Source organism: Eleutherodactylus coqui, chromosome 8, assembly GCF_035609145.1.
Source record: "Eleutherodactylus coqui strain aEleCoq1 chromosome 8, aEleCoq1.hap1, whole genome shotgun sequence".
Classification (NCBI taxonomy): domain Eukaryota; kingdom Metazoa; phylum Chordata; class Amphibia; order Anura; family Eleutherodactylidae; genus Eleutherodactylus; species Eleutherodactylus coqui.
This window is the reverse complement of record NC_089844.1, coordinates 142,310,625-142,329,510: the sequence shown is the minus strand read 5'-3', so window position 1 is coordinate 142,329,510 and position 18,886 is coordinate 142,310,625. Positions and strand designations below refer to the sequence as shown.

General features: G+C 43.6%; 1 protein-coding gene across 1 annotated transcript in view; it reads left to right on the top strand.

Annotated features, from left to right (window-relative positions):
* The first annotated feature begins 10,982 nt into the window (after positions 1–10,982).
* The window catches only part of B9D1 (B9 domain containing 1), a 58,357-nt gene continuing 50,453 nt past the window's right edge, over positions 10,983–18,886 (top strand). The window contains exons 1-3 of the mRNA XM_066576603.1: positions 10,983–11,185; positions 13,988–14,056; positions 15,230–15,341. Of these exons, the coding sequence (XP_066432700.1) occupies positions 11,126–11,185; positions 13,988–14,056; positions 15,230–15,341 (241 nt within the window). The 5' untranslated portion in view covers positions 10,983–11,125. The remainder of the gene's footprint in view (positions 11,186–13,987; positions 14,057–15,229; positions 15,342–18,886) is intronic.

Here is an 18,886-nt window from a genome sequence, read left to right as displayed (position 1 = left end):
AGGGTCCTAATAGCCACGTGGTTATATAGTGGTGAAAGGTGCTTGCAACAGAGAAGATAATTACTAGCAGCACATGGATAAGGGAAGAGAGAAAGAAAAGAGAGAGCAGCAATAAGCCCAACCGCCTTGATGGTAGGCAATTGGCATGCAGTATTATAGTAGTTATATTCTTGTACATAGGGGGCAGTATTATAGTAGTTATATTCTTGTACATAGGGGGCAGTATTATAGTAGTTATATTCTTGTACATAGGGGGCAGTATTATAGTAGTTATATTCTTGTAAATAGGGGGCAGTATTATAGTAGTTATATTCTTGTACATAGGAGCAGTATTATAGTAGTTATATTCTTGTACATAGGGGGCAGTATTATAGTAGTTATATTCTTGTACATAGGGGGCAGTATTATAGTAGTTATATTCTTGTAAATAGGGGGCAGTATTATAGTAGTTATATTCTTGTACATAGGAGGCAGTATTATAGTAGTTATATTCTTGTACATAGGGGGCAGTATTATAGTAGTTATATTCTTGTACATAGGGGTAGTATTATAGTAGTTATATTCTTGTACATAGGGGGCAGTATTATAGTAGTTATATTCTTGTACACAAGGGGCAGTATTATAGTAGTTATATTCTTGTACGTAGGGGGTAGTATTTTAGTAGTTATATTCTTGTACATAGGAGCAGCATTATAGTAGTTATATTCTTGTACATAGGGGCAGTATTATAGTAGTTATATTCTTGTACATAGGAGGCAGCATTATAGTAGTTATATTCTTGTACATAGGAGGCAGTATTATAGTAGTTATATTCTTGTACATAGGGGCAGTATTTTAGTAGTTATATTCTTGTACATAGGGGGCAGTATTATAGTAGTTATATTCTTGTACATGGGGGCAGTATTATAGTAGTTATATTCTTGTACATAGGGGGCAGTATTATAGTAGTTATATTCTTGTACATAGGGGGCAGTACTATAGTAGTTATATTCTTGTATATAGGGGGGCAGTATTATAGTAGTTATATTCTTGTACATAGGGGAGCAGTATTATAGTAGTTACATTCTTGTACATAGGATGCAGTATTCCCTTAGTTATATTCTTGTACATAGGGGGCAGTATTATAGTAGTTATATTCCTTTACATAGGGGGCAGTATTATAGTAGTTATATTCTTGTACATAGGGGGCAGTATTATAGCAGTTATATTCTTGTACATAGGGGACAGTATTATAGTAATTATATTCTTGTACATAGGGGCAGTATTATAGTAGTTATATTCTTGTACATAGGGGCAGTATTAGAGTAGTTATATTCTTGTACATAGGAGGCAGTATTATAGTAGTTATATTCTTGTACATAGGAGGCAGTATTATAGTAGTTATATTCTTGTACATCGGAACAGTATGATAGCAGTTATATTCTTGTAGATGGGGGCAGTATTATAGTAGTTATATTCTTGTACATAGGGGGCAGTACTATAGTAGTTATATTCTTGTACATAGGGGGCAGTATTATAGTAGTTATATTCTTGTACATAGGGGCAGTATTATAGTAGTTATATTATTGTGCATAGGGGACAGTATTATAGTAGTTATATTCTTGGACATAGGGAGCAGTATTAGAATAGTTATATTCTTGTACATAGGGAGCAGTATTATAGTAGTTATATTCTTGTATATAGGCAGCAGTATTATAGTAGTTATATTGTTGTACATAGGAGCAGTATTATAGTAGTTATATTGTTGTACATAGGGGGCAGTATTATAGTAGTTATATTCTTGTCCATAGGGGGCAGTATTATAGTAGTTATATTCTTGTACATAGGAGCAGTATTATAGTATTTATATTCTTGTACATAGGAGGCAGTATTATAGTAGTTATATTCTAGTACATAGGGGCGGTATTATAGTAGTTATATTCTTGTACATAGGGGCAGTATTATAGTAGTTATATTCTTGTACATAGGGGCAGTATCATAGTAGTTATATTCTTGTACATAGGGGCAGTATCATAGTAGTTATATTCTTGTACATAGAGGGCAGTATTATAGTACTTATATTCTTGTACATAGGGGACAGTATTATAGTAATTATATTCTTGTACATAGGGGGCAGTATTATAGTAGTTATATTCTTGTACATAGGGCAGTATTATTGTAGTTATATTCTTGTACATAGGAGGCAGTATTATAGTAGGTATATTCTTGCACATAGGGGGCAGTATTATAGTAGTTATATTCTTGTACATAGGGGGCATTACTATAGTAGTTATAGTCTTATACATAGGAGGTATTATTATAGTAGTTATATTCTTGTAAATAGAAGACAGTATTATAGTAGTTATATTCTTGTACATAGGAGGCAGTATTATAGTAGTTATATTCTTGTACATAGGGGACAGTATTATAGTAGTTATATTCTTGTAAATAGAAGACAGTATTATAGTAGTTATATTCTTGTACATAGGAGGCAGTATTATAGTAGTTATATTCTTGTACATAGGGGACAGTATTATAGTAGTTATATTCTTGTACATAGGGGGCAGTATTATAGTAGTTATATTCTTGTACATAGGAGGCAGTATTATAGTAGTTATATTCTTGTACATAGGGGTAGTATTATAGTAGTTATATTCTTGTACATAGGAGGTATTATTATAGTCGTTATATTCTTGTACATAGGGAGCAGTATTATAGTAGTTATATTCTTGTACATAGGAGACAGTATTATAGTAGTTATATTCTTGTACATAGGAGGCAGTATTATAGTAGTTATATTCTTGTACATAGGAGACAGTATTATAGTAGTTATATTCTTGTACATAGGAGGCAGTATTATAGTAGTTATATTCCTGTACATAGGGAGCAGTATTATAGTAGTTATATTCTTGTGCATAGGAGCAGTATTATAGTAGTTATATTCTTGTATATAGGGGACAGTATTATAGTAATTATATTTGTGTACATAGGGAATAGTATTATAGTAGTTATATTCTTGTACATAGGGAGCAGTATTATAGTAGTTATATTCTTCTCCATAGGGGGCAGTATTATAGTAGTTATATTCTTGTACATAGGGGGCAGTATTATAGTAGTTATATTCTTGTACATAGGGGGCAGTATTATAGTAGTTATATTCTTGTACATAGGGGGACAGTATTATAGTAGTTATATTCTTGTACATAGGGAGCAGTATTATAGTAGTTATATTCTTGTACATAGGGGGCAGTATTATAGTAGTTATATTCTTGTACATAAGGGGTAGTATTATAGTAGTTATAGTCTTCTAAATAGTGGGCAGTATTATAGTAGTTATATTCTTGTACATAGGGGAGCAGTATTATAGTAGTGATATTCTTGTACATAGGGGGCAGTATTATAGTAGTTATATTCTTGTACATAGGAGACAGTATTATAGTAGTTATATTCTTGTACATAGGAGCAGTATTATAGTAGTTATATTCTTGTACATAGGGGGACAGTATTATAGTAGTTATATTCTTATACATAGGAAGCAGTATTATAGTAGTTATATTCTTGTACATAGGGGGGCAGTATTATATTAGTTACATTCTTGTACATAGGGGGACAGTATTATAGTAGTTATATTCTTGTACGTAGGGAGCAGTATTATAGTAGTTATAGTCTTCTAAATAGGGGGCAGTATTATAGTAGTTATATTCTTGTACATAGGAGGCAGTATTATAGTAGTTTTATTCTTGTACATAAGGGGCAGTATTATAGTAGTTTTATTCTTCTACATAGGGGGCAGTATTATAGTAGTTATATTCTTGTACATACGGGGCAGTATTATAGGTCATGTGTGTCTATAAAAGGCAGTGTGTCTGCAGTGCAGAGTATTTCATAAAGGAGGCAGGGCTACATGTGGCTGGAGTAGTATCATGGAGATGGGTATGTAGTTTTCATCAGTATAGAATATTATGTTGAGGGTTTTTTTTATACGTTATTTAGGGCTCAGTTAGATGGGCGTTTTTTGCTGCACATGTTTTTTGTGTTTGCGATCCACATCTATTAGAACCAATGGTTTTCAATGGCAGCAGTCACATGTCCGTATGCTGGATGCCTGTCATCTACAGGAGTTTCACTTCATGGCTAATGGGGCCAGCGGCAGCAGCAACAACCCTATTGAGGACATACAGTGAAGATTGCGATCCCGTGCAACACCTGTGGCAGAGGAATTCGTCCTCTCCGCGGGGAGTCCACTCATCACTGAACACTGTTACAGCATTGTCACAGTGTCCAGTGACAAGGAGACTCCCCGCGGGGATGAAGAATTCCCCTGCCACAGCTGAGGCACAGGAGCGTGATGTTCTCCCATTGCTTTCAATGGGGCCAAAGCTTCTGCAGCCCCATTGAAAGCAATGGGCTGCCGGCAACCCCTGCAGTGATTTTCGGAGAAGGGCTTTAAATATATGCCCTCCCCTGAAAATCATCACTAAAATCATCTCTACATTGCTGTCACAGTGTTCAGTGACAATGGGACTCCGCGCGGAGATGAAGAAATCCTCTGCCAAGGCTGCCACAGCTGTGCCAGAGGATTGCGATCTTCACAGTATGTTCTCAATGGGGTTAGCGCTGCATCCAGGGGTTTCACATCCAAGGAATCCCCTGCTGCAGCGGTCACAGCCGCAGCAGAGGATAGCAGGCACCGCACTTTATGTGCGCATTTTGAATGCAGTCAAGTGCATTTTTTCCAGCGTGATGCCCGCTTTAGTCACGCGAATTTCTGTGCACATGCGTTTTGCGCAAAAAAATGTGCAGCTCATCTGACTGAGCCCTTAGAGGGCTGTATTTTTTTGTCTATGCGCTTTCCATGTATTTGACACACAGCAGACAAACTCACTATAGCGTATGAGGCTATTCCCATGAGCAAGTTTTCCAACGGACCAATGGTTCCATGTAGAAAAAAAATAAAATCTCTGCATGGCCTATTGTGGTCTGTATCACAGAACAGAATAGGACATGTAATGTGCACGGTTCCCGCAGATCAGTTAGCACATGGGCGAGTGTCGATGTGCTGTCTGATGCACGTTCAGCCCAATACACTTGCACACAATTCGTTCACAGCCATGTGAATGAGGTCTTAGATGCAGCAGGTTTCACTTTAGGCTGTCAACTATTCATTGTAAAGCAACAGTGACATCTAGTGGTCAGAGGGCATATTACATGATGGAATACAATAGGTATAAACAAATATTGGACCACATTTATTAATTGTGTCTCATAATTAGACAAAAGTCAGCCAAGGAAGTGGCAAGATGTACTGGCTCATACTGTGTGACAGATCTGGCACATCCTTCATGAAATTAGACACTTTTCTATTACTTACTCCAACTCCTTGCACATGACAATAATAAATTTGGTGCAAATTACAACTACACTTTTAGCCAGAAAGAGAAAAAAAAGTGAACTTGGCCCAAACCAGTAATAAATCTGCCTAAAAACACTTTGCGACAGAATTTTGGCTCAAAGAACACCAGAAAACAGGCACAATGGGGCAGGTTTCCTATTGTTGCAGCACTAGAGTTCTGGCCTTAACTGTACCTTCATTTTGGCGCAAATCATTTCTGAAAAACTATCTGTTAATTTTGTGCAGAACAGATGTTACGCCTCTCAATATCACCTTTCTAAAGTGTGCAGAAAAGGGGGCGGGGTTTGATTGGAGTGAGGTTTTTAAAATCACGAAAATGTGTCGCAATTTCATTTCAGTAGCTGGAAGGTGTACAAAGTGACTCCACGTCTCCAAACATATTCATAGATGCAAAGAATTTATCAACATAGTAAATAAAGGCAGCATCGCCTCTAAAAGAGGTATCCGGCAGCCCCTTATCTCTTCCCTATAAGTAATCTGCATTCATACCCAAGACGCATTTTCATGGGGTATTCCCAACTCAGATGGTAATGACATAACTACAGATGAGGGCTCTACCCTTGAGACCTGCACCCACCTCCTGTCCTGGTCCCTATTGCCTCTGGCCTAGCTGTATGAAGAGGTCAGGGAGACAGAAACAGCTGAGCAGGCTTTACTACAATGTTTTAGTAACTCCCATGGAAGTCTATGGGAGTTACATTAACAGTGTAGCACAGAGAGCTGCATTGTTTCCATTATTCCCGCGTTCTAGAAACAGAGTAGCCCGCTGTGCTGTTTTAGTAACTCCCATTGACTTCTATGTGAGTTATGGAACAACCTAGTGAGGCTCGCTTGGCTGTTTCTATTCTCCTGACCACCCAGCCACCAATGATCCCATTACGGCCGTGTTGGCCAAGGCAAGAACCCCTCTTTAACGACAGAATTGGAAGGAATAGCTATTGGCTAAACAAGCATCTTATCTATTTACTACTGAATGTTTACTATATTAAAGCCCCGGCCCTGTATGGAAATTCTCCCCGTGACCCCAGGAGTGCGGCATAAAATCAGGTGACAAGATTTCTGTGGATCAGTTTCAGTGTGAATCCACATTAGATGGGAAAATCCAGCGATCAGAATGACTTCCAATGAGGTCCAGTCATCGGTCGTAGACTAGCCGCGGCCAGGATGTCACTGCCAACCTCGTGGGGTTTTCTTGTGGTGCGATCCAGGAACAATTCCAGCAAAAGGGGATCCTGTGGACGGAAACAAATCCTCACTGAAAGGGGTCAGAGAAGGATGTCAGGAATCATTCTGACCAACAGGCATTGCATAGTCAAGAGTGGCCGAGTACAACACTGGTGCTCCAACTAACATGTCCGAACACATAACTTGCTGCTCCTTACATGGATGGGCTATAAGAGCCAACGACCAGTTCCAGCACCATTGTGTCTAAGAGAAACAGAACGCTGAGACTCCAGCGGGCAAAAGAGCACAAAAATTGTATCACTGAGCAGCAGAAGAACATCTCCTGGTCAGATGGATCCAGATTTATGTTGCTGATGGGAGTCAGACTTTGGCACAAGCAGCATGAATCGATGACCCCTTCCTGTCAGCTGATCAGGACATGTCAGCACCTCCATCTAATCTACGGCAACTACAAGAAGCTTCCTGTCCGCAGGGGCCGATATTCCTGCAGAACGATGTCATCACCCAGTGGAATCTACACCACGATGAACTGCTGCGGTTCTGAACGTCCAACGAGCTTACTAGATGTGGTCCGCTAACAGGTGCCATTTGCCGTACATACAACCACTCGTAGCATTTTGCCTCCAGTCCAATGAACATTCTGATTGTTTAACATGAGGACATTAAAGTGACAAAGACTGATTAATAGAGATGAGCGAGTGTACTTGCCTTATGAGTAGTGCCTTATGCGACTACCTGCCCGCTCGTCTCTAAAGATTCGGGTGCCAGCGGGGGAGAGTGGTGAGTTACGGGAGTGAGCAGGGGGGAGCGGGGGGGGGGGGGGGGGGCGGGGGAAGAGAGTGAGATCTCCCCCCCGTTCCTCCCCGCTTTCCCCCGCCGATCCCTGCCCCCCGCCGACACCCGAATCTTTTAAGACAAGCGGGCAGGTACTCACATAAGGCACTACTCGCTCGAGTAGTTTGCCTTAGCGAGTATGCTCGCTCATCTCTACTGATTAATCACATAAACAGTGTCATGGACAATCTCATTAGAGATATCAACAGTTTGCTTGAGAAAGGGGGTGTTAACCCCTGAAACGTGTTCCTTGTCCTACTTCTTCATTAAAATACCCTTTGTGAGATCATTTGTCTACCTCTGGCTTCGTCCTTTGGGGGGTCTGTATTACCGCCGCACCCCTCTCCCAAGTAAGTGCCTCCTCATAATTATAGTTGAATGTCCTCTAGGTGATGGACCTCAGTGCTGGAGCTTTTAGATACATCCTTTCTGTTTTAAATATATTTACAAAAGACATTAATTCAGAATCTGCAATAAAAAGGTAACATTTTTGGAAGTGTTATCCCAATTCTAGTGGGTTAATAGAATGCTAGAATAAATACCACATACTGCAGTACTGAAGTATTGCAGTATATGGGTGTCCAACCTTGTGGAATTTCTGGGCCACACTGGAGGAAGAAAAAGAACTGTCTTGGGCCCTATTCATATAAAATACACAAACACTAAGGAAACAGGTCAGAATTCCGCATGTGGATTTTGCCCATTGAAAGGGAAATACCCGCATACAGGTCCGAGGCAAAAACATTGCTGCCACTCGTGATTTTGTTGCACTTATTTTGGGCGATTTTTGCCATTATTTTTTCAGCACAAAAGTCAACAGGACTTTTTCTAAGTTAAAAATGCATCGCATTTTACGAAAATCGCAAGTTTGTGCTTTGCGATAAAAGGGAGGCTCCACAGGGAAACATGGGAGATAAAAAAAAAACGTAGAAAGATAGAACATGCCGCAATTTTTCTTTCTCGCAACATTGCATGAGTGAAAACATCGCGAATGTGAAGGAAACCATTGAAATCATTGGTTTCATAGTTTTGCGCTTTTACTCCAGCTCACGTCGCCCGATTTTCTAGCCAGCGTACGATTTGGTCTTATTCCAGGGGGGCCTCGAGGCAGACAAAACTTCCCCACCCCCCAGGGAAAAAATATTCGTATAGCGCCAACTTATTCCGCAGCGCTTTCAGGTAATTTATTTATTACCCCACCACCACCACCACCAAGCTGGGTACTTATTTCACTGACCTTGGAAGGATGGAAGGCCTTGAGCCGGCTATCTGCACCATGCAGGGATTGAACTCACAACCTTCAGGTCATAAGTGAGAGCTTGGGACTGTATTTCCGCCCGTGCACGCTGCCATAGGAGAGCATTAGATAATGCAATCCTATGCAGACAGCCATGATTTGACGGCGTGAAAACTCGCGCAGTAAACAAATCGCAGCATGTCCTCGCAGAGGCCCGCACAGAAACGTCATGGCTGACGCGCCGGCTCTGCACTGCGCATGTTCTGGCTGGGCGGCAGCTGGCACATAGCAGAGCAGGAAGACGCCGGGAGGAGGTGAGCCAGGGTTGTCACTGCAGGGGCACGGCTCGCATCTTGCTGCGAGAATTCTCACAACAGGATCCGACCCGGCCGTCTGCAGGAGGCCTTAGGTTTATATTTTTATTTTATTTTCTATTTTTTTTACCATCTCTGCCCCCCATGACATCATATAAAACCTCAGGGGGTCAGTCACATTTATTTTTAAATTTCACACTTTCCCCCTGTAGCTGGGGCACCCATAGAAGTCCCAGTTAAAGGGGAAAGCATCCCCCTGTGGTGACATCAGTCACTAACAGAGCTGATCAGCGTCTGCTAGGACCCTGCAGCTCTGCTGTAACATGGGGCACCCAGTGGTCACGTGATTGCCGGGTCGCATAGCGGAACTAACACTTCCTCTTTCACTCAATGAGCGCTATGTAGTCTGAAAAGGAGAAGGCGAAGCGGTTAAAAATGGCTTCTCCTTTCTCCTCCGAGTTCTCACCTGTGTCTGACAGCCGAGGACCCGATCTGCTCCTGCTTGATTGCAGCAGCAGAGGCTTTAAATTAATTCCATGCCATAATTTTGCTATCGGCCGGGATTAAAGCCCTGGACCAAGCGCCGTATATTAATAGTGCTTGGTCCTGAAGGGGTTAAATGAATGCAGCTGGGGGGGCTGATCCGCCTCTTGGGTTTTTTTTTGCCTTCCTCTGGATCAACAACACAGGAGGATAAACAGGCTGGACTAGATGGACATTGTCTTCATTCAGCCTTACATACTATGTTACTATGTATTAACTTACCCACTCAGAATCAGAGAGGGGCAGGAAGAAGCGGAACTAACAACTGTGCCGAGCGTCTTGTCACTGCTCATCCCAACGCCTCCAGGCCAGCAGCATGTCATGTGATCAGTACGGTCTGGAGGCGGGACTACTAAGCGCTCCACCAATAAGGGGGCTCGCTGACTTAGGCTCTTCCAGCATGGCTTCCTATTGGCTCTCCTCTCCACAGTGACTCTTCTACAACTTGGAGCAGCAATAACAGCGGCTGTAAGTGGTCATCCCATGCTCCTCCCCCTTATGTGCCAGTGCCTCCATACTCTTCACCGTCACACACAGCGGTTGGGCAGACGCGCCACTTCAGTAGTTGGGCAGGATCGGCCGCATGTAGCTGTCACTGCTGGCCCTGTGTATAAGGAAACGCAGTGGCCCGCTCATTGGGGATGCAGTTACAGGGTAATCTGCCCCTCTGGGTTGTATTTATGGACACCTAGGGCATAAGTGATCAAGCGATCGCAAGTTCAAGTCCCCTATGGGCACTTTTTTAAAAAAAGGAAAAATAAATGTAGTTTTTTTTTTTACTAGAGTAAAAAATAAAGGCTATTAAAAGTTTAACCCCTTCTTTTCTGTATTTATAATTTTAAAAAAAATCTAAATAAAAATGAAAACCCAAAACATATTTGGTATTGTTGCATCTTTGGAAGACCGATCTATCAAAATAACGCATTACGTATCCCGCAGAGCGAACGTCATCAGAGCACATACACCTCGTCTCCAAGATAAAAGTTTATAAAAAGTGATCAAAAAGTCGTTTTTTATACGTGCCAGTATAATGGTGCCAGTAGAAACCGCAGGTCGTCCCGCAAAAATGGAGTCTGACAGACAGATAAAAAAGTTATAACAGTCAGATAAAGTTATTGCGTCCCTTGCAGTGTGTACGCCGTAAAAACAAGACCACCCACCCCATGGCAAAATTGCGTTTTTTAATCCATTTAGAGGTTTTTCAGTAACTTATGTGATAAATTAAATAGTAGCATTGAAAAATGCACCCGCAATAAAATGATAGAAAAATAAGAGGTACGATTTTTTGAAAGAGGGGTAGAGAAAAATGTGTGGATGAAAAATGGCTGTGTCCTCAAGGGTTAATATCAGCCATAGTTCACTATGTGTATGGTGGTGTTGGCCGGCTCTGCCACACAGATTGGCTGGCAGCAGGCACAGCACTGGCCAGAACTGGCGCTATACACTCACCTGCACGCTGAGACTTCGCTGTACAGCGCCGCGGAAGTTTGGTCCCTCCGGCTCGCCGTAGTTGCTGGTTGCTATGGTTGGCGCGTCTCTTAGCAACGCCCAGCACAGACTGACCGCCATACTCCGGCCCTGGAATCTGTTTTATCCCGGTCTCCGGTCCCGCTGCTGCCCATGGCTTCTAACACGAGCGTCTTCCTCCTCAACGTGAATGGACAGATAGAGAGCGGCGAGGTGAGGCCTAGTCATACCGGCGGAGCCTGTCATGGCGGGCCGTGGAGGAGGCAGCACTGTTTATAGAGACCATGGAGTCACACAAAACAAAACAACAATTACCTCACGGACTAAATTTCCTATTGAAATGAATGAGCTGTGTAAAAAGTGTAGGAAATTCGCACTTGTGCGCGTGAGGCCGGACGCACACGACCGTACAGGAATTGCGTGGGACACGCGGTGGCTCACAGGCAATCATTTGCATCGTCTTACGCAGTTCTGCTCTTCTTAGCGCATGGGAATTGTGTTTATCCGCGAACGTATATACGAAAGATGGAGCCATTGTTCTGTACTGTCGCGTATATACCCGCACTCATGCGCAATTATAATGTGTACGGGTGGCGGGTATACGTGTCATCGCTAAGCGAAACACAAACGGTGTACTGCACATGGCCGCCTGCGTGAGGACACGGTCATACACAGCAAATTTCGCGGCCGCACGCAGGCTCACAGCTGTAAAATGTTGTGGGAGCCCCGCGACGCTTTCCGCTTACAGATGCGCAATACTGTGTTTATGCAGGTTGCTCTGCCACGGGGGGGATTTCGTATGCCGCAGGCCCGCAGCAGATTCCATCTGTGACGCTGCGTGCCTCCATCACCTGTACTGCGGCGGCGGCGGCTTGCGCAGTACAGTTGTTGTTTTTTCTTTTGGTGGGGGGGAGAGGGATTATTTGTATTTTCCACGTCAGCGCTTGAAATAGCGATAACTCGGTTACCCACAGCCCATACGCCGTGTTAATTGCATACGGGTTGCGGGTTAGACGGCCTCCGTTGACATCAATGGAGGCCGCGTTCGCGTAGATTTTGTGGGAAAATAGAGAATGCCGTGTTTTTTCTTCTGCTTGCAGAATACACAATTCGTATCCACAACTGTAAACGAAAGATCAAAAATGCGTGCCTTTCACTGCCCATGTTGTACCGCAGATCGTCCGTGCAGATGGTGATCGCGGATTCCACAATACAAATCCGCCCATGTGAGGCCAACCTTATAGGAGATGAACAGTGAAAATGGTGACAGCGGTGGATCCGCAGTACGTGAACGCTGCCTGATGATCCCCGTCGACTAGAATGGCGTCCGTCTAGCTTCTTTTATGCCGTCCGGTCAAAATAAAGCACTATTTTGTCCTCCATTTTGTACGTCTTCTGCGTCGGAGGCGCTGCATGCGGATGAGGACACATCCTGCGCTCACATGGCGTTTGTCGTTGCAGTTGTCTGGCTCTGTTGTAGGAGCAGAACAGCGCTGACTATGATTGGTCGATGATGGATTCCATCGCAGGGTCCCTTATTTTACCGGACAAGATGGCGCCGTACGCTGCAATATTTTGTCCAGCTTTCTTGACCAGAAATGCGACGGTCAGACGCGGGCGCGGATGCGGTTTAAAGTCCCAGAAAGTGCCAGATCTGGCACATAACGGGCACCAACGACATCATGTTAACTATGATGGAGTCCGTTGGGATTTCGCCGTGGTGGCCTTAATTTTTCTGGACAGAATAGCGCAGCATATAGCGCTGTTTTGCGCAACACTTTGTGGCGGTTCTCTGATTCGGATCCCCTGAGGCAGATGTGAAGGTCTCTTTTGCTGTCTTCATGTCTGCAGTTTTCATTTTCGTTGTTTTGCGCCGCCATAGTGCTAGAAGTCCTGCGTCCGGTACATGACCTTCACCAGCTGCGCCAGAAGTGTGACTGTGATGGCGACCGGCAGGATTCCGTCTAGGAATCCCATTTTATTTTTTGTCGAACACACAAAACGGCGTTCTAGTCAGCGGTGTACATCAGGCGCCGCTCGTGTCAGTGACGTGACCATTGTGACACTTCCATTTTATTTTCGTTGTCAGTCTCCATGACGGAGCTAAGCAGCAGAAATAATTGGCGCAAGTGCGAAAGAGGCCTTACATGTGGCATTGATACAGATTTGCAAAGAGCAAAATCCGCAGGAATTTCCAGGCAAGCCCTCTTTACGCCCCCCGTGAATCCACCCTCCACACTCACTAATACCTGGCAACGCATTACCGTCCTCCTGGAACCACGGCCGGCCTCCCATCATCACTGGGTAGCCGCGGCTCTACTCTTAGGCTGGGTTCACACGGGACGGATTTGCTGCAGAATTTCAGCACGCGGCTCCTAATCCCGGGATTAGCCAGCAAAGTCTTTTGCAAAATCTCGTCCACACGCTGCGGCCAAACCGTGCGGAAATCAAAGACGCAGAATGTCAATTCTTTTTTTCTCTTCTCCCTATGGGGAGAGGCGCTCGCAGCGGAAATGCAGGTGGCGAAGCCACTTCAAAACCCGCAGCTGCGGATTTTCGGTGTGGCCAATCCGCGAGAATACCGCTGGAAATCCGTCCAGTGTGAACCCAGCCTTACAGCTGCGCTCATGAACGCAATGACGCGAAACGACCTTTGTCTGATGATCTGGAAATCCTAATAATGTGTCCTGCACCACAGTCCACCTCCATGCCGGATTACCGGAAGGTAACCTGCATTCCGAATGTTGTTTTCCAGTGTTTCGGTCACTCTCTATTATAATGTATGAGAGATACAGAAATAGTTGACTAAGTGCAATTTACGCCACCTGCGTAGACAGGGCGCCCCCTGTAATCAGAACCCAGCAGTCGGCTATTAGATGGTGTATGTCGTGGGTGAGATCAGTGCACTGGGCCACCTACAGGGGCTGTGTTGGGTTCTCCATACGAGTCTCCCTCCGTGGGGCACTGCGCTCCTTCCCCGCCATTTCTCACATGTCTTCTATTCTCTTCCCTCAGTTCCCGGAGTTTGATGATCTCTACTGCAAGTACTGCTTTGTGTACGGACACGACTGGGCCCCCACCTCTGTAAGTACCCGGCCGCCTCTGGTCCCTCAGTGCCAATTTGGGTGTCACCATTGACCTCTGTGGCTGTTATGAGGACTGTGATATAATGATATAAGTCGTCAACCTGCCATTGTTCTAGGGAAAGCTGGGCTGGACTCCTCAATATTCATCCCCCCTCCCTTATATCTGCAGAGGTCTTTGATGTACATTTGTTTCTGGGATGGTAACCACCTTCTACCAACCATTTTTTGCCCATCTGTGTCCTCCAACCAGACTCTGCGGCACCTCGCCTTCATACTGAATCAAAGGAGACATTTATAATGGGGATTATGGGTCATCTGAAGGTCCCACCCCAACAGCGGTAATATCTTCGGCATTACGTCATACTGCTTTTTGACAGGCAGTCTATCAAGCCACCCCATGGGGATGGCTTGATAGGCAGCCCTGGGGCCTTTTAGAAGGGCCCTGGCTGCCATGACACCTGCACGGCTCCCCCGATCTCACCGTGAGGGGGGCTCACGGGACCCCCGAACATCGTTCGGGGCATTTAAAGGATTAATAGCCATGATCGGCCTATTCCCTCCATACTCGTCCTGCAACTGCGGGATGTAAAAACGCTATTGGTCCGTCACTAAGGGGTTAAAAACTCCATCCACATGTGGTGAAAACATTCTGTGCAGAGTAGAAGACATGCGGCAGATTTAATCCACAGCAGTCAATTTTGGCGCACATTTTCATGATGGATTTTATCCTTTTCCATGCATAACATAAAATCCATCAGTATTGCAGGTGTACTTTATTGCAAATTTAGGGCCCATCACATGAGCGTATGTCCTGTTTGTGTGCTGTCCCTTAAATACACAGACAGCAAACGGACCCATTTTGCATAATTCGCAAACTCAAAAAAACAGTACTGGACTCTTCTTATCAGAGAATGACCATTCAGCCCCTGGAAGGAATATATATGCCAGGCAGATCTGTCATTCAGGGGTCTGGCTGCTGACCGCTGTAGAACCTATGACACATCTGAATAGATTGGTGTGTCGGCTGGTTACATCTAATGGTTCACCATTTTTTTCAGCATATGAGGGCTGACTGTTTTCTATTACTGACGTACTTTATGGTGTAATGCTGAGTTCCACCACTAGTTGTCACCTAGCTAATATGTTATCTATTCTCTCATCTTGTTTTCAGGGGGTGGAAGAAGGAATATCCCAGATTGCTTCGAAAAATCGAACTGCGAACCACGATATTGTGTGGAACTTTCCTATCGAGATAACATTTAAAAGCACCAACCCGTATGGCTGTAAGTACCACGCCAGAGCTACAGGGGGCGTATTCCTGGACCTGGGAGTACTTGTGTTCTAATTAATAGAGGGAAGGCCCTTAAAGTCACATTGCACATGGTAACTGAAAACAGGTAATCACAGAGTTAAACACAGACATACACACTATATATGTGTGTGTGTTTAACCCCTTCCTGCTCCAGCTCTTTTTGACATTTTCCTTTTTTACCCAAAAAAACTCATAACTCTTTTATTTGTGCAGCAACATAGCTACATGAGGGCTTGTATCTTGCAGTGGTACCATTTAATATACCATATAATGTATCGGAAAACTTAAAAAAAATTCTCAGTGGGGCAGAGTAAGTAAAAAAAAACAAACAGTTGCAGTATTATTTTCTTGGGTGGGTCGCAGTAAAAATGGTGCTATCCTTATTCTGTGGCTCACTACGATAACAGCGATATTAAATTTATATAGTCTATCTTTACGTTCAAAGTGTATTTTTATTAGAAATATCAGCCCAAATACAAGTATTCAGTAATATTCAGAACTATATAAAATAAAATGAAGTGAAGTGAAGTGAAGTGAAGTGAAGTGAAGTGAAGTGAAGTGAAGTGAAGTGAAGTGAAGTGCGTTTCAGAAAATCCCTTCAGGTAGAAAAGAAAAGCAAAAAAAAAGCATCAGCATGATAAGACACACTACAGATGCCGGGGAATCCTTGTTATCCCATCCCTTAACAAACCTCCTCTGTGGGTAATCCCGAGTCGGATACGGACGCCGGTTGGCGTAATGAATTGTAAACAAATATAAAGAACTTATGAATATTTTTGGACACAGGTAGGCGGGAAAATCCACTCCCCATCCGGAGTGTAGGTCGAGTAGATATTGTTAAATTACAGCATCAATCTCCCTAGTAGAAAAGAAGAGAAGAGGGGGAGGAGAGCAGATAACAGAAAAGATAGAAAGGGAGGGAGAGAATGGGGGTATGAAGAATGGGGGGGGGGGGGTAAATCCGCCCGCGGTGGCTGTCCAGGAGAGGACACCATGAAAAATAATGTTCTATATCAGTTATGTTTAGGGCGGTACAACGCCATTAGTTAGCCATGGATTAAATTGGGCAGAGGAGCGGAAGTCTGTCCAGATCGCCCACGTCGCGTAGTGAGTAGAGAATTTGGAATAGTCCCTGGCTCTTAGTTCTTCCATGTACATGCTGTTGTTCATGGCTTTTACCCACATTAAGCGTGTAGGCGTCACCGTGGTGTTCCATAGCCGTGGTAACCCCTGTCTCGCAGCTAGGAGGAAAAATCCGAGGATCCCTTTCTTAACCTAAGCTCTAAGGCCTGGTATGATGGAGAGAAGAGCGACCTGTGGTGAGAGAGATATCACCCATAGTGAGTGCATTATATAGGGCGTTTATTAGGGATGAGCGAGTATACTCGCTAAGGCACTACTCGCTCGAGTAATGTGCTTTAGCCGAGTATCTCCCCGCTCGTCCCGAAAGATTCGGGTGCCGCCGCGGGGCGGGGAGCTGCGGGGGAGAGCAGGGAGGAACGGGGGGGAGATCTCTCTCTCCCGCCCGCTCTCCCCTGCTCCCCGCTGCAACTCACCTGCGGCGGCCCCCTAGCGTTTATCTCATTCCACAAGGTGGAAACCAGGGGGCAGGACCACCAGATGTGTATCATCGATCCCATGCTATAGTTTTATTTTTTAATGTAGTACTAGTTAAAAAAAAAAAAACATAAAAATTTAAAGAATTTGCTTTTTGTCACCATCTTTTGACCCCACAATCTTTCTTTCAGCAGTGGGGTTGGGTGATGGCTATTTTCTTGTGGGGTGCGCTGTAGTTTTCACTGGTACTATTTTTGGGGTACATGCGACTTTTTGAGCGCTTTATATTCAATGTTTTCTTGGTGATGGGGAGACCATATAAACGTTCTTGCATTGCGTATATATATTTTTTTCTGACAGCATTCACCATGCGGAATCAATAATGCGATATTTTAAAAAATTGGACTGTTACGAATACAGTGATACCAATTTTTTGTTTTATAAGGTGGCAACGCTGAAAAGGTTTTTTTTTTGTGAACTTTCATTTTTTTATTTTTGTAATCATTTGAAAAAAACTTTCTGTTTATCATTTTTCTTTACTCAGAGAACTTGAAATTGTGATTATTTGGTCTTTTATACAGTACTAGCTGATATACCCGGCTTCGCCCGAGTTAATTTGGTACTGGTGTTTATCTGGTGTTCACACGGAAAAGCTTATCGAAGTCGTGGTTACTTTAGAGATACCAGAAAAACATATGTTCACCATTTTGCATAGTTCTCTGCGTTACCCAGAAAACACCGCGTGGAGGTAACCATGCGACGTTTCCTTTATATAAAATGACATCAGGAAGTGAGAGAATTAGATTACGTACGTAAAATGTGGACACTAATTCTTTTGTGCTTAGAATTGAATAATGGAGTTGGGACCCATTAGCTTTTCCTATATATGACATAATCAATGCTCGTGCCAAATTTCCTGTTTCTATGACACTGGAAAGTGAAGAAATTACATTCCGCACGTAAAATTTGGACGCTAATTCTTTTGCGCATAGAATTGAACAATCGAGTTGGGACCCATTAGCTTTTCCTATTTATGACAATCAATGCTCGTGCCAAATTTCACGTTTCTATGACACCGGAAAGTGAAAAAATTACATTCCGCACGTAAAATTTCAACGCTAATTCTTTTGCGCTAGAATTGAATAATGGAGTTGGGATCCATTAGCTTTTCCCATTTATGACATAATCAATGCTCGTGCCAAATTTTAAGTTTCTATGACATTGGAAAGTGAGAGATTTAGATTACGTACGTAAAATTTCAACGCCAATTCTTTTGCGCTAGAATTGAATAATCGAGTTGGGACCCAATTACTTTTCCTATTTTGGAGATAATCTATGCGTGTGCCAAATTTTATGTTTCTACGACATCAGGAAGTTGGAGAACTTTTGGCGAGTCAGTGAGTCAGTGAGTGAGTCAGTGAGTGAGTCAGTGAGTGAGTCAGTGAGTGAGTCAGTGAGTGAGTCAGTGAGTGAGTCAGTGAGTGAGTCAGTGAGTGAGTCAGTGAGTGAGTCAGTGAGTCAGTCAGTGAGTCAGTCAGTGAGTCAGTCAGTCAGTGAGTCAGTCAGTCAGTGAGTCAGTCAGTCAGTGAGTCAGTCAGTCAGTCAGTCAGTCAGTCAGTCAGTCAGTGAGTCAGTGAGGGCTTTCGTCTTTATATATATAGATAATGCAATACTATGGTATTGCATTATGCTGTATTCTGAGCTGCTCATGCTTATGGCACGTCTTGATACATGATTATTCCATGCAGTCCTGGGCGCCTTCAGAAGGTTCCCTGCTGCTATGACATCCCTATGGTTAGTGGTGGGAGAGGGCATTCAGGAACCCCAAATGTGGTATTTAAATGCTACCATCAGAATTGACAGTGGCATTTAAAGGGTTACCAGCTTCGATTAGTGTTATCTGCTGCTGCATGTGGGTATTGGCTATCAAAGATGGCTGACACCCACCGTGTATGTAGC